We start from the raw sequence: 15,654 nt of genomic DNA, 5'->3' as shown, positions 1-15,654 counted from the left end.
ATATAAAGTGAACCTTGGCTCATAACAAATCCTATTTTATGTCCCTTAACGTGATACAGAAGAGCAGGGAATGTGAGCATATGTAAGCTATTTTAAGCTGATTGATGCCAACACTAATGGGTATTCCTATTTGAAATACACTGACATCCTTTTAAAAGTCACAGAGACTGAAGGTTTCTTTTATTGGAGGCAATAATCATTGGTTCTCAACTTTTGCATGCATAGGAAATCTCCTTGAGCCCCTTCCCCAAAGATTTTGACAAAGTATGTGAGGTGGGGTGCAGGAAACTTGAATTTTAATAAGCACTATAGTTGATTTTTTAGCAGGTGGTCTGAGGATATTATAATTCTAGGGCATTCTATGAGTCTTGAAGCCAGTCAGGTGATCTCTGGCAAGGTCATTTTTGCTAAGCATCTGTGTCCTCGTGATGAAATGAAGATTATGACATATAACTGTACTAATATATAACTTTTGGGGTTCTGGAAGAGATTTGGTAAGTCAGACAGTACAGTCCCTTGCTCAAAGTATGAACTTAATAAATGACCTTTCTAGTATGACCTAATTAGTATGCAGATTCTGGTTGTGGGTAAAATGGAGTTAGCACGTTTCTCCCTGTCTTCTTCACTTGACACAGTGAGAAAACCTGTACAGAATGCATCCAATATCTATAGGAGGACTTTGAAAAGTAATCAGTAGCAAGAAACTTAGTAAAGAACACCAGAAGTTTACAATAGCTCTAAACTGGCAGTAGGTTACCAGTTTTCCCCTCTGATTATTCCTTTACGTGAACACAGCCTGAAATCTGGATGTGGGAATGGGGGACAGAGCTGACTTCCTGGAGATGCCCTTCTTCCTGGTGCGACAAGCATGAAAGTGAGCTCTATTGTCAGGGAGACAGTTTTTCCCTCTTCCTCATTTCCTCACACCCCAGCCTCCAAGCAGTCCTGTAGTGGCAGCAGCAGATGAGCAGGAGCCAGAACTCTGAGGAAGGGGACCTTTCCTACTTATTGCTGGGCTGTGATTCCAAAAGAGAGGGGTGAATCCTTGATGCATTTTTCCTCTGTCCTCCCACTGATTGACCTCTGCCCTGGAACTATGCTGAGAAGTCGGGTAACTAGAGGGAAGCCCTGGGGAACTGGAAAGAGGTTGCCAAGGTGGAAGAGCTTTAGAAAGTGATCTGTGAAGTTGCTTGTGAGCTCCTGTGCTCACTGCTGAGTTGCATGTGCGTTGATCTGATCCTAATCAGTACACCAGGGATGCTGAGAACTGGGTTAACAAATAGACAGCTTCTCAGATGGCAGTATGAGCCTTTGGTGGGTCACAGGCGGGACTGATTCAAAAGCCCGCAAAGGCTTTGAAAACTGAACCAACACTAGAACCAAAGCAAGTAGAAGCTAAGTTGGGACTTGTGGTCTGGATCTAACCAGGAGAATTTCTTGCTAAAAACAATAAAGCAAATGTTTTCTTTAGGATTTAAACAAGACCCAGAGGCTTGTAATATAATGTTCAACATATCCAGGATACAACTCCCGATTACTCAGACTATGAAGATCCAGAACCTGAATGAGAAAAGACAATGGCAGTTCCAAGATAACACAGATGTGGGAAGGCATTCATGAAAATTTTGAAACACCATTTATAAAAATACTCCAATAAGCATTGCAGACACTATTGAAATAAATATTTAGAAAAGTAGAAATGTCTGGCACAGAAATGGAAGATAAGAAGAAGAACCAAGCAGATATTTTAGAACTGAAAAATACAACCACCAAATACAGGAAGAAACACCTCATTAAATGAGCGCAGTAACACAATGGAGGTAACAGAGGAGACAGTCAAGGGACTTAAAGATGGATAAATATTGGGTTGACCAAAAAGTTCATTTGGGTTTTTCCATACCATTTAATGGAAACCTGAACAAACTTTCTGGTCAACTCAATAGAAATTATTCAGTCTGAATAACATAGAGGAAAAAAGTTCCTTCCCCAAAAGGAAAGAAAGAACACATATCCAGGACCTGTGGGACAATAACAAAAAAGTCTAACATTTATGTCATTGTAGTCCCAGGAGGAGAGAAGAAAAAAACATACTGAAAAAACAGTTGAAAAAATAATGGATGGAAACTTCCCAAATTTAGTGAATGATAGAAACCTACAGATTTAATAATTTCAGCAAGTCCCAAATAAGATAAATCCACATAAATCCATGCCTAAGCACATAAAAATATTACTGCTGAAAACTAAAGAAACATTTGAAAGCACCTAGAGAAACTGACCTATTACCTTTGGGGGAACGTGACTCGAGTAATTGCAGATTTCTTGTCAGAAACTCTTGTCAGATTTCTTGTCTTGACAAGATTTCTTGTCAGAACCTAGAGAGAAGTTGCACAGAATGTTTAAAGAGCTGAAAGGAAAGAGCTGTCAATGCAGAATTCTATATCTAATGGGAATATCTTTGAGAAACCAAAGTTAAGTAGATAACTTCCCCTACCTTCCCCCCTTTTTCCCATCCTTCTTTTCAAAAATATTTTTTTAATTGGATTTAAAAAAATATTTATTTATTTTTGCTCATACATGTGGCATGTGGAATGTTAGTTCCCCAAACAGGGATTGAACCCACAGCCCCTGCCTTGGAAGCACAGAACTTTAACCACTGGACCACCAGGAAAGCCCCCATCCTTCTTTTTTTGAACAAACACGTTTTATTATTTCTTTGGGGAGAAACAGTACCTACTTGGAGTAGTTCACATTTATTTAATGCTACTGGGTCAAGTACTTTCACTTGCATTGTTTCATTTTGTCCCAGGCAGCATTCTATTTCAAGCTCCTAAAGCACAGTTATGACTGCAGCACTTGAAGCAGTCTCTCTAGAAAGTTCTGAATGCTAGCAAAGTGGGACAGAAGGATCATTACTTTACCCACTATTTAACATCAACTATCAAAGAGAAAGGAAGTCTAATAAGTCAAATTTTAAGAAGGATACATGAATGCATCCCGGTTACCATTGAGGGCAAACACTGAATAGTTTTTTTTTATGACACTTACAGTATATTCTGAGTGAGAACACATTTATAAATTTAACATGAGGGCTAGTGAAGACACTTGCTTTTTCTTGAAATGACTTATTCAGTCTTAGCAGAAGAGGGTGGGGCTCAATTCCTGGATAAGCCTTGAGGCCAATTCTGGGATCAGGTGTGGTGACAGGGAGATTTTTAGAAAGGGCACTGTATGTAGCGTCACTTTTTAAAATCCAGGAGAGTAATGCTGTCTTTATTATTCCTCAAGGAAATGAATAAGTGGAACTTGTGAAAGAGAAATTGTACTGTTGAGATGTTCTCTTACCTTCAGGGAATCTTCTTCACTTCTCTCTCCTTTGTAAGATGATTAATGACTTGATTTTATTTAAACTGTGGGAAACAAATGAAACCATTAAGTGTTTATATTTAAACCAAATACATTAATAGAGGTAGTGAAACTTTCTGTAGGCCACATGGCCTGCTCCAGCCCATAAATGCTCCTTTGGACTTTCCAACACAACTGCCAAACACTGCCTCCACACATTCTTTTTAAAACTTCTTTTCCATTCCAAATCCACTTGGTACTTTCATTATGGTCTTGTTAAAATTGCAAGATGTCCACTGGGACTTACAAGATAGATTTTCCCTTTATTGAGGAGGAGCAAAAGAGGAAGTATATAAAAGCATTTCTATTTGTTATTCCTTCAGGGAGTCATATTAAAGAAAAATAGTGACAATTCTATAGGAAGAATATCTTTTAATTTGACATTGTTTTAATGGCGAGCATTTGAGGTCAGTGTGCTTGCCTCCCCTTGATTTTAGCACCTTGTACAACATCCTGGATAGGACTACTGGGACAGATAATATTATTTTATTTACATGTGGAACAAATAAGGGAATGTACCTAAAAGATATATGTTGATTATAGGCTTGATGTAAGTGCAGACATGCACTTATGATATTTGTTCTTGGAATTGGGTCTGTTTTACCCAATTTTGTACCCATAGCCCAGTTTCCTCTAGACAAGACTTACTGTGAGAATCTAATAACTCCTTTCCTATCTCTCATAAATAGGTACAAGATATTATGGGGGTCTGAGAACTTTTCCTGTGTTCCTATATGTAGATACCTGTTTAAATGTAGTTAAAAACTTCTTAAAGATGACAAACTCAGTCACCAGTATGACCCATCCTAGTTGCATGATCCTCCCCTATAAATATATCCATGTTAAGAGGTGTAAAGCCTAGCAAGGAATGGTCTTGGGGATGGAGTGGTAGGCCCTGAACTCTAGTATCCAGAGGCAGGTACACAAAAATTTTGTGGGTTACACTTTAAAATTATTTTTCCCTTTTAGATCTTGAATTTGCCTGAACTGATCAATGATTCCAAGTACAGAACTAACCACCTTCGGGTACAGAATAGAAAAGAACTTATTAAAATATTATCAACACGGTAAGCTTGGCTCTACTCTGTACATTTAAGAATTAATATGTTACTAGCATTTATCTGGTATTTTTTGGTGTTCTCTTCAGCTTATTTAGATTAACTTAAAAGTATCTTTCATTTCACAGAATTGGTTAGTGGAAATATGTTTTAAAGCTATGTTTTACTTTGTCTGAAAGCATTTCACATGTCTTATAAAGTACTGTATCATAACAATGATATAAATAAGAGTCAAAATAACTTGAATAAAGTTGCTTCTCTATGGTATGTGTTTGGCTTTAGTTGATCATAAATAGGAACAGTAATAATTCAACATCATTTTTTACCTTTACTGTATGAAATGCTCTCATATATAAGCTCATTTAAACCTTATAATAATCCTGTGAGAGAAGTTCTATCATTCTTACTTTACAGATAAGGAAACTGAGACAAGGGAGGTTTAGTCAAGAGTTTGTTGGCTTTTCTGAGCCTCTTCTGTGTGTAGTTTGTCATGATGATGTTTTAGAAATGGCAGATCGAGTTATGGCTCATAAAGGATTAATGCTAATCAGAGTATTTGATTTCTAAATTATTTCATTCATGTCAGGTTATGCTTTTGTTAAAACCTATACCAGTGTTTCAAGTTTGCCCCAGAAAAAGTTAATAATTCATACTTTTTCCTATCAGTTTTACTTTTGTTTACATCTAAACTTCTCAATCTAAAGGAATAGAATGTGGTTTTTGTAGGACTAAATACCCATATGTACTGTTCTTCAGTATGGAATGTTTGCTCTCATCACAACAGTAAACTAAGAACTTTTGTTCAAATAACCATGTCTTGTCTTTTGAAAAAGGCCCTTGTGTTTCCATGTAGCATGGACATATCAAACCTCTTAGGCTCACATATATTTAGAACAAACTAATTATTACCACTGAGGATGTGAGGGAGGGGCAGTATAGGAGTTGGAGACTGGGAGGTATAGCCTATTGAGTACAAGATAGGCTACACGGATGTATTGAACAACATGGGGAATATAGCCAATACTTTGTAATAACTAAATGGAGTGTAAGTTATTTAAAATAGATAATCAACCAGGACCTACTTTAAAAAAAGAAAGACAAACAAGGGGACTTGCCTGGCAATCCAGTGATTAAGACTTCACCTTCCAATGCAGGGAGAGCAGGTTCAATTCCTGGTCAGGGAACTAAGATCCCACATGCCTTGTGGTCAAAAAACTAAAACATAAAGTAGAAGCAACACTGTAACAAATTCAATAAAGACTTGAATAGTCCACATAAAAAAATACTAAAACAAACACACAAACAAAACTTCTTAGAAAAAAACTTCTAATGTTACATTTATTTCTGTTCCCTTATCTGGGGATTTCTACATGAGTCAGCATTTATTACCTACTTGGTCTTTCCTGGATTTTAAGCACTTCTCTACACTGCCGGTATCTCTTCCTTCAATCAATGAGGCCTCTGTGTATGGGACTGATATGCACAGAAGAGGGGAATGAGAATTGGGCTCCCCTTATTTGGTCATTAGTTAAATAAAACTCAGATTCTACTGCAAAGCCAGAGAGCCCTCAGTCATTAACCTTTCACCCAATGAGAATCAGCCATTTAGCTCTGCTTTTTGCCTCTTTGCCTCTCATGCAGTTTTTAATTCGTTAATATGACTTTTTCCTTTCACACAACGGTTACCAAGTTTCAATAATAGACACTTGTGAGAACCTTATCAAAAGCTCTTTGATAGTCTAAATAAATCATATCCATGCTGTGAGAAGAGTGAACCCAAGAAAAATACAAAACCTAGGCAGATGCAAGTATCCTCTTGTTTCTGAATTGTCAGCCCTTTTATAACTTTAAGAACTACAAACTTATTGGTTTCCTATGTCCTAAAACTTAATTTCTTTGCTAAATTCTGTTATAGAATTCTGCTCTGTACAGACTTTTAACATCTGTAACAGTTTAATTTCTAATTTCTCTCTTTGGGGTAAATTAAATAACCTGACACCTTCTTCTTCCTACTCTTGTATACCCAGAAGTGGGAGTTTCAGCATTTTAGATCCCGTAGGTTCTTGTGTCTTTATTCAGACTTTAGGAACCAAACTTGTAAAGAAGAGGCTAAAGAGTAGTCTTAAGAGAGGAAACTTGATCGAGGAGGTCCCATCATCATACAACCTGCCGTTAAAACACAGACTACTACTACAAGGCCCTTGGTTGCTGGGGGCCAGAGTCCCTGCTCTCTTTAATTGTATGGATGTATTTTGGTGGTACTTTGTGGGATGCAGTTCTTCAGTCTCTTCTCAAGTCTCGTCTTCTCCATGGTGGATCAAATAGTAATGACCAGGGAAGATTAGCATATTGGTTTAGTCCCTTTGATAACCTTTTCATTTGTTTTTCTGAACAAATATCCATGGATTCATTAGTACCATTAATTACTGGGATTTCATAAGTATGTGTTGGTCGCTCAGTCATGTCCAACTCTTTGCAACCCCATGGACTATAGCCTGCCGGGCTCCTCTGTCCATGGAATTCTCCAGGCGAGAATACTGGAGTGGATTGCCATTTTTTCCTCCATGGGATCTTCGTGACGCAGGGCTTGAATCTACTGTGTTGCAGTCAGATTCTTTACCAGCTGAGTCACCAGGGAAGCCCTGGCTTTCAGAAGTCTCTGTGAAAAATATCTCATTTTCATGATTTTATGTTTTTCTAATATTCAAAATATTAGTGGCTCTATATTAATTAGAGGATTAAATCTGGCTATTTTAGTTTGACATTATGGCCTTCCACAATCTGACATGACCTTTCCTTTCCACCTTTTCTCACTGTAAAGAATAGTATAGAGAAGTGAGTTCAGAGAGAGAGAGTGGGGGCGGGGGATGGCAGGACCATCATGCTGTAAAAGTTCCAATAGACTTTATGATAAAGGAGTTCCTTAAACTTGAGAAACAAAGGAAAGTATTTGACCATAAAATGAGATAGCTTATCAACAACTTTTATTTTCTGTCTAAACTGATGATAGATCTTTTTTTTCTGCCCAATTTTATTGAGATATAATTGATATATAATGTTGTATTAGTTTAAGGCATACTGATACTAGTTTGATATGTGTATATATTCTGAAATGATGACCATAATAAGTTTTGGTTAACATCTATCATATCAGAGTTACAAATCTTTTTTTACCCTCGTGATGAGAACTTTTAAGATCTGCTCTCTTAGCAACCATCAAATACAATCCAGTATTATTACCTATAGTCACCATTGTTGTTGTTGTTTAGTAGCTAAGTCACATCTGACTCTTTGTGGCCCCATGAACTGTAGCCCATCAGGCTTCTCTGTCCATGGAATTTCCGTGCAAAGTATACTGGAGTGGGTTGCCATTTCCTTCCCTGGGGAATCTTCCTGATCCAGGGACAGAACCCACGTCTCCTGCATTACAGGTAGATTCTTTACCGCTGAGCCACCAGGGAAGCCCAAAGTCACCACACTGTGTATTATATCCTCAGGAGTTATTTATCTTGTAACTGGAAGTTTGTACCTTTTCACCACCTTCACCTATTTTCCTGATCCTGAAGAGATGTCTTGAAGGGAATACTCTAGCTGGGAGAGTTCAAAATTTTTGAACAATTTAGAGTCGGTAAGCATTCTCATCACATGAAGAGACTTGAGGGACTCAGGAGTTTCAGCGGAACATGCTTCTCCATTGTTCATTCTCTTACTCATCTATTTAGTCCGTTTATTGACTATCTACTATGTGCCAGTGACTGTTTTGAGCCCTAGGAAAATGACATTAAAAAACCAACATAAAAATTCCTATATTCCTGGGTTTTCATTAAAATAAACCTTGCAGACTTTCTATAAGACTTGTAGGGCCTCTTCCATAAAAACACTTGTTTTGATATGCCTCAGAAGTTAGTTATTCATATTTTTCATATAAGCTTTTTGTAAATTTTGCTTCATAAAAGTAATGCAGCTACAGGCTATTAATTATTAATTGTTAATTATTTATTTTTTTATATAATTGTTAATTTTGTACAGAAGAACTGTACAAAAAAGATCTTCACGACCCAGATAATCATGATGGTGTGATCACTCACCTACAGCCAGACATCCTGGAATGTAAAGTCAAGTGGGCCTTAGGAAGCATCTCTATGAACAAAGCTAGTGGAGGTGATGGAATTCCAGTTGAGCTATTTCAAATCCTGAAAGATGATGCTGTGAAAGTGCTGCACTCTATATGCCCGCAAATTTGGAAAACTCAGCAGTGGCCACAGGATTGGAAAAGGTCAGTTTTCATTCCAGTCCCTAAGAAAGGCAATGCCAAAGAATGCTCAAACTACCGCACAATTGCACTCATCTCACATGCTAGTAAAGTAATTCTTAAAATTCTCCAAGAAAGGCTTCAGCAATACGTGAACTGTGAACTTCCAGATGTTCAAGCTGGTTTCAGAAAAGGCAGAGGAACCAGAGGTCAAATTGCCAACATCCACTGGATCATCAAAAGAGCAAGAGAGTTCCAGAAAAACATCTATTTCTGCTTTATTGACTATGCCAAAGCCTTTGGCTGTGTGGATCCCAACAAACTGTGGAAAATTCTGAAAGAGATGGACACACCAGACCACCTGACCTGTCTCTTGAGAAACCTGTATGCAGGTCAGAAAGCAATAGTTAGAACTGGACATGGAACAACAGACTGGTTCCAAATAGGAAAAGGAGTACGTCAAGGCTGTATATTGTCACCCTGCTTATTTAACTTATATGCAGAGTACATCATGAGAAATGCTGGGCTGGAGGAAGTACAAGCTGGAATGAAGATTGCTGGGAGAAATATCAATAACCTCAGATATGCAGATGACACCACCCTTATGGCAGAAAATGAAGAAGAACTAAAGAGCCTCTTGAAAGTGAAAGAGGAGAGTGAAAAAGTTGGCTTAAAGCTCAACATTCAGAAAACTAAGATCATGGCATCCGGTCCCATCACTTCACGGCAAATAGATGGAGAAATAGTGGGAAAAAGGGCTGACTTTATTTTTCTGGGCTCCAAAATCACTGCAGATGTGACTGCAGCCATGAAATTAAAAGATGTTTACACCTTGGAAGGAAAGTTATGACCAACCTAGACAGCATATTAAAAAGCATAGACATTACTTTGCCAACAAAGGTCCATCTAGTCAAGGGTATGGTTTTTCCAGCAGTCATGTATGGATGTGAGAGTTGGACTATAAAGAAAGCTGAGCACCGAAGAATTGATGCTTTTGAACTGTGCTATTGGAGAAGACTCTTGAGAGTCCCTTGGACTGCAAGGAGATCCAACCAGTCCATCCTAAAGGAGATCAGTCCTGGGTGTTCGTTGGAGGGACTGATGTTGAAGCTGAAACTCCAGTACTTTGGCCACTTGATGCAAAGAGCTGACTCATTTGAAAAGACCCTGATGCTGGGAAAGATTGAGGGCTGGAGGAGAAGGGGACAGAGGATGAGATGGTTGGATGGCATCACCGAATCAATGGACATGTGTTTGGGTAGACTCTGTATGTTGGTGATGGAGAGAGAGGCCTGGTGTGCTGCAGTTCATGGGGTTGCTGAGAGTCAGACACGACTGAGCAACTGAACTGAACTGAATTATTCATTGTCCTTTTTTTGGAGCATGTTATATTGCACACGCTTTTCCTATCATTTCTATAGAAGAGCATTTTTTTTTGGTAACATTAGCTACATTGCCATGTAAATATGCCATGCTTTTTCTAGTCTGCTATTAAATATTATGTCATAAAACTTTCCCTTGATGCTCATAGACACTTTTTTCTGCCTGTATTTTGTTTTAGAAAATCTTCAAAATATATAAAAATGTAGAGGATTTGTTAGAGTGAATTTGCATTTTAGGCAACTTAAAAAAACTGTACTATGATGGACTCAGTATTTATTAAAAAAAGAAAAAAACAAGAAACTTCTTACCCCTTTCATCTAACTTGATATCCAAAAGTGGAAACAAAAGCATTTATGGATTTTTACAAACCCTGCTCTCCTAAATACACATGAAGTTTCCCTCTTGGGTTTCAAAATCTTCCATCCAAAGCATTTTTACCAAGTTTCAATTAATTTCCTGAGTAATTTCCCAAAGTAACTTTCCTGCCTATGGCAAGCATTCACTTAAATGTTTTAGAATCTGGTAATTCTCTTTGAGTTCTCTGAAATTTATAAATTCTTTAGAAAGTGCCTACCAGAAATGTCAGTCACTTACCTCACTTTTCTGTTATTCTTGCTAAATTCAGTTTGACGCTACTCTCTGAGCGTGGTCCGGCCCATTCAGGAAAGCAGCTGCATGTTTTTGTCATCAGCTGGGTTTTCCACAGCCAGCACACACACAATCCCCCTCAAGTGCTCTCAGGTGTTACTATTCCCCAACTGTCGCCATGAGCACTTCTTTTTTTTTTTTTAATTTAAAGGTGGAAGGCTTTCCCCTTGAGCTTGCCATTTTATCCAGGGTGTTGCAGAAAGTCTATTTACCCAGCTGCTAAGACCAAAAACGAGATGAAGCTAAAGCATGTTAAAAGTCAGTCCCCAGCTAAAATAGGGAAGAGAAGATATAATGGAGACTCATCCAGGGCCTGTTACAACAAGCCCCTTCTTTGCAAAGCTAAGGAGCAACAAACTCCTCTCCTGTGCCACCTACATGCAGTACCAGCATTTTTGCAATAGTTCAGACCTTGTAGGAGAGACTGACAATCACGATGTGTATTGATGCTAAGAAGACAAGATTAAGATGATGTATTAGGAGCTGGGGAGAAACAGTAGGAAGGCATGAAATGAAGAGGAAGGAAAGGAGAAATGAAGGGGAAAATAGAAATACAATTCCCTTTATTCCTCCCCCTTCCTCTCTTCATTTCTAGTGGCCACTGACTATATGCCCTTGTCCTGTAGATGCAGAGATGATAGAAGTGGTGGGCTCTTGGTCTAAGTAGGAAAACAAACAAATAAAGCAATGAACTAAGTAGTGTGTGTGAAGTCCCACTGTGCACATACACCCAGGGTGCTAGGAGCTCAGAGAAGGGGCGGTTCCCTCAATTTGGGCAAGTCAGGGAAGGCTTCCTGTAGGCGGTGTCACCTGAAATTAGTCTTAAAGGACAAATAGTAATAGGCAGGTAAAGAAAAAAAATAGTTCAAAAGAGGCAATATCAAACTGAGTGTAATTTTTTACAGAGAAAAAAAGTAATCATAGGAGAAGAAAAGAAAGTAGCTTGGAAAAAAACTGATAACAACTTTTAAATTGCTTTTTGAAAAATGCCACACATATTAAGGAAGTGTATATCAGTACAGTCCTGGTGAAGGCACTCCTAAAATGTTGGTTGTACTAGGTTGTCATAAATAAAATGGCAGTGTCAGATAAATTACCTTTTATTTTTAAAGTACTGTGGCAATTCCTTCAGTAAAATCATTATTTTTGGTTTAGAATGATCTGAGTTTTAAGTTAAGTAACTGAATATCTACTTATTTTTAGACTTTTCTATATTAATATATTGTGAAATTAAACGCCTTCATTCAGAACCTTCTAAACAGAAGTACTAAACAAATATTTGTTGAACTGAATCCAGAACTTATCAAAGAGCTTCATCTCTTTAAATTTGATGTCAGGTCAATTTTAATAGACTTGTTCAGAATATTGGAGAGTTGAACCTGGAACATTTTGGGGGTTGTTGATGGAAGGCTTGTGACTTCAAAGATGTCTGACTATAATGTTAATTTTTAAAACCTGACATCTTGGCTCCATTAGGCAAATTTGGTCATTTCACTGCCCTGACTAGATCTTTCATGGAGTCCCCACAGCTTTAAGGATAGTTTAAACTATTTATCTTAACATATGTAATTGCATCTCCCACTTTTGCCTTAGAACCATCTTATAATTTAGCCTGGTCTTTTAATCTGCTGTGTCTTCGCATATACTCATTTCTTTTCACTAAAATGATGAAGTTTCTTTGTCCTTTAAAATAAGCACAAATTTTGGGAGCTTTTCCTGTCATTTGACTGTTTTAAGTGGCTCCTCCTATGTTGCTATGTGAAAGCATCTATTACACTCACCTGTCATTCATCCTCCTCCTTGACAAGACAGTAAATTTCTTAAGGCAGAGACTAGCTTTGATTTTCAAAGATTTTTTTTTTAGAGCAGCTTTAGGTTGTAGCAAAACCGAGAGGGAGGCACAAAGAGTTCCCACATACCCTCTGCTCTCCTGTTTCCTGCCTCCCCCCGGCCTCTCCACTATCGACATTCCTCACCAGATGGTACATTTGTTATAACTGATTCACCTACATTGACACATCATAAGAAACTATGTCGTTTTAAAATATTTTATTTCTAGTGCACATTTAGGTTCCTGATACTAGGTGTTCTTTGAGTTAGTGAACACATGAATTAATAAGGGACAGGCAAAGTCATCCAAATTTGGCACACCGGCTAAAGGAAAAAGACCCACTGTCAGGTAAAGTAAAAAGAGGAGAGCAGTGGTAGCTAGAAATGACAACTTTTTCTAAACGCATCTAGGAGGCCTGTGTTATGATCACAGAATGTCAAAAGGCCTGAAAACCAGAGTCTTCCACTAACTCTGTGGACTGGAGCGAATCCTCTGATTGCTCTGAGCCTCAGGTTCTCTTGCATACAGTGTGTCTAACAATACCTACATCATTCAGTTCAGTTCAGTTCAGTTCAGTTCAGTCGTTCAGTCGTGTCCGACTCTTTGAGGCCCCATGAACTGCAGCACGCCAGGCCTGTCTGTCCATCACCAACTCCTGGAGTCTACCGAAACCTATGTCCATTGAGTCAGTGATGGCATCCAACCATTTCATCCTCTGTCGTCCCCTTCTCCTCCCGCCTTCAATCTTTCCCAGCATCAGGGTCTTTTCAAATGAGTCAGCTCTTCGCATGAGGTGGCCAAAGTACTGAAGTTTCAGCTTCAGCATCAGTCCTTCCAATGAACACCCAAGACTGATCTCCTTTAGGATGGACTGGTTGGATCTCCTTGCAGTCCAAGGGACTCTCAAGAGTCTTCTCCAATGCCACAGTTCAAAAGCATCAATTCTTCGGTGCTCAGCTTTCTTTATAGTCCAACTCTCACATCCATACATGACCACTGGAAAAACCATGGTGAGAGTTAAAAAACAGAACAGTCATGAAAGCTGCCAGCACGGCCCTTGGCATATGACAGTGTTCAGTGTATTGTAGGAGAATCTCAATTCTCAAGAATCATAAAATCCTAATTTTTTTGCCATCAGAGTCTTCCTATATCTTTTTTGTTATTCATAGATGCCATGTTTTGAGAGATTTTTCTCTTCCAAACTGTAATTATTATATGAATTACCTTTCACAATTTTTATTTAATAAAGTTTCTTTTAACTGCCAATCAGATTCTGATTAGGATGATATAACTAGTGTTACTGTACTGATTTGATTTAATTTTAGCAGAAATAAAGCATAACATTCTACTTGGCCTGTATAACCCCATTGCAGCTAAATAAATTATTTCTGTTCAATTTTAAAAAATTAAAAATAGCTCACAAGATTCAGGAATACATTTAATTTTGTACAATGATCTTAATAATGCTTTGTTTTTTCTTTTTCTCTAACCCAAAGTGGGCCTTAGTTGCTCATATACTATTCCCTTTCTAGAAATACTGTTTTTCAGTGTAGGCAATGAATTTGGAAGTTGTGAACATCCCACTTAAATTATTCCATGCATTTGTGGCTGTACCTTCATAAAGAACGAAACACTTTAGTGTGTTTCTGAGTTGCTATGCTGTGTTAACAGCCTCTGTGAAGAGCTTCAGTCAGGGGCTTTGAACTCTGAAATAAAATGTATCCTTGAGTTTTCCTTTGTCATTTTTACGGTTAAGTTTTCAAAGTTTTAATGGGTATCTCTGGCCTTCCTGAAAGCTGTTGACTTTACCTTCTGTTAAATAACATCTATTGTGCTCGTGCTTAGCTGCTCAGTCATGTCTGACTCTTTGCTACCCCCATGGACTGTAGCCCCCCAGGCTTCTCTATCCATGGGAATCCTGCAGGCAAGAATATTGGAGTGAGTTGCCACGCCCTTCTCCAGGGGATCTTCCCAACCCAGGGATCCGACCCAGGTCCCCGCATTGCAGGCAGATTCTTTACTGTCTGAGCCACCAGGGGAGCTCAAGTATCCTTAATTTTAATTTCTAGTAAAAAAATAAAACCATCACATATTTTTATCTCTTCCCTCTTCCCCTACCCCTGTCTTAAAATCCCCATTTCAGTCCTCCCTCCTGCCTGCCTTCCATGGCTCCATCTTCCTGTCCTTATCCTGTCTTTCACAATTTGGACTCTTTTACTATTAAATAATGGGTAGATATCATGCATCATCTTTCTAGGTGGGTTTTACCTTTTTGCAGGAAGGCTTCACTGAACAGGATAGGGTTTTATTAGTGGCTGCCTACATGATATAATTTAGAAGAGCTGGAAGGAACCTCTATTCCATGGAATATAACTGTTCCTTACACATAGTTTGCTGGTTTCAGAAATTCTACAATTATAGATTTGAGGGACTTAAAATTTGGTTCACTCTGAAGCTTCAAACAGCACAGGAGGAGTTTAAGCATGAAGTCTTATTCCTTAGCGTAAATAAAATTTCCCAGGCCTTTTCTTCAGACTAGATTTTAATATGAGAAAAGTGGAGAATTCACCAAAGCCCTGGCTGCCTAAGGTGGGTGAAAAGCAGAATGAAGGCTGAGAGCAGTCGGGGACCTCAGAGATTAAGTTTCCTCACTGACACTTTTGCCAGGGCTGGGAGGCTCTGAAAGTCTCTTTTAACCCTGATTAATTCCTCCGCTTTCTAAACCTGGCAATCATTGACTCTCCCATGTCTACATGTTTTTAATGTAACATAGAGAAACTTATTGTTTTCTCCCACGGAAACTTTTATGTTGGTCTAATATTCTCTTTTCCATGTGATCCCACTTTAAAATCTCTTCTGCCAGCCTTTCCCCCCTCCCTGACGTCTATTAGTATCTTATGAGGCTGAATTTTATGTGATTTATATATATCTTCAACCTACATATTTAGTTTATTGTAACCTCCTCCCCCCCCAACCTTGCATAAAGCTTCAAATTGTATCATTGAAGGTTTATCTGGCATGCACTGCAGAGGGCTGATTTGGATAAATGGATCTGACGTTTGCTGAGGGTCACATTTGTT

General features: G+C 38.4%; 1 protein-coding gene across 4 annotated transcripts in view; it reads left to right on the top strand.

The window, feature by feature from the left end:
* Nucleotides 1-15,654, top strand: part of SUGCT (succinyl-CoA:glutarate-CoA transferase) — a 742,548-nt gene that overhangs the window by 278,623 nt on the left and 448,271 nt on the right. For all 4 annotated transcript variants that reach the window (XR_006268585.1, XM_043463531.1, XM_043463532.1 and 1 more), the window contains exon 11: nt 4,372-4,469. Coding sequence is in view for 3 of the 4 variants with exons in the window: in XM_043463531.1 (XP_043319466.1) it covers nt 4,372-4,469 (98 nt within the window). In the remaining variant the exon portion in view is untranslated. The remainder of the gene's footprint in view (nt 1-4,371; nt 4,470-15,654) is intronic.

Source organism: Cervus canadensis, chromosome 3 (assembly GCF_019320065.1).
Source record: "Cervus canadensis isolate Bull #8, Minnesota chromosome 3, ASM1932006v1, whole genome shotgun sequence".
In the NCBI taxonomy this organism is placed as follows: Eukaryota; Metazoa; Chordata; class Mammalia; order Artiodactyla; family Cervidae; genus Cervus; species Cervus canadensis.
Note: the sequence above shows the minus strand (reverse complement) of the source record. Positions and strands in the feature narration are given on the sequence as shown.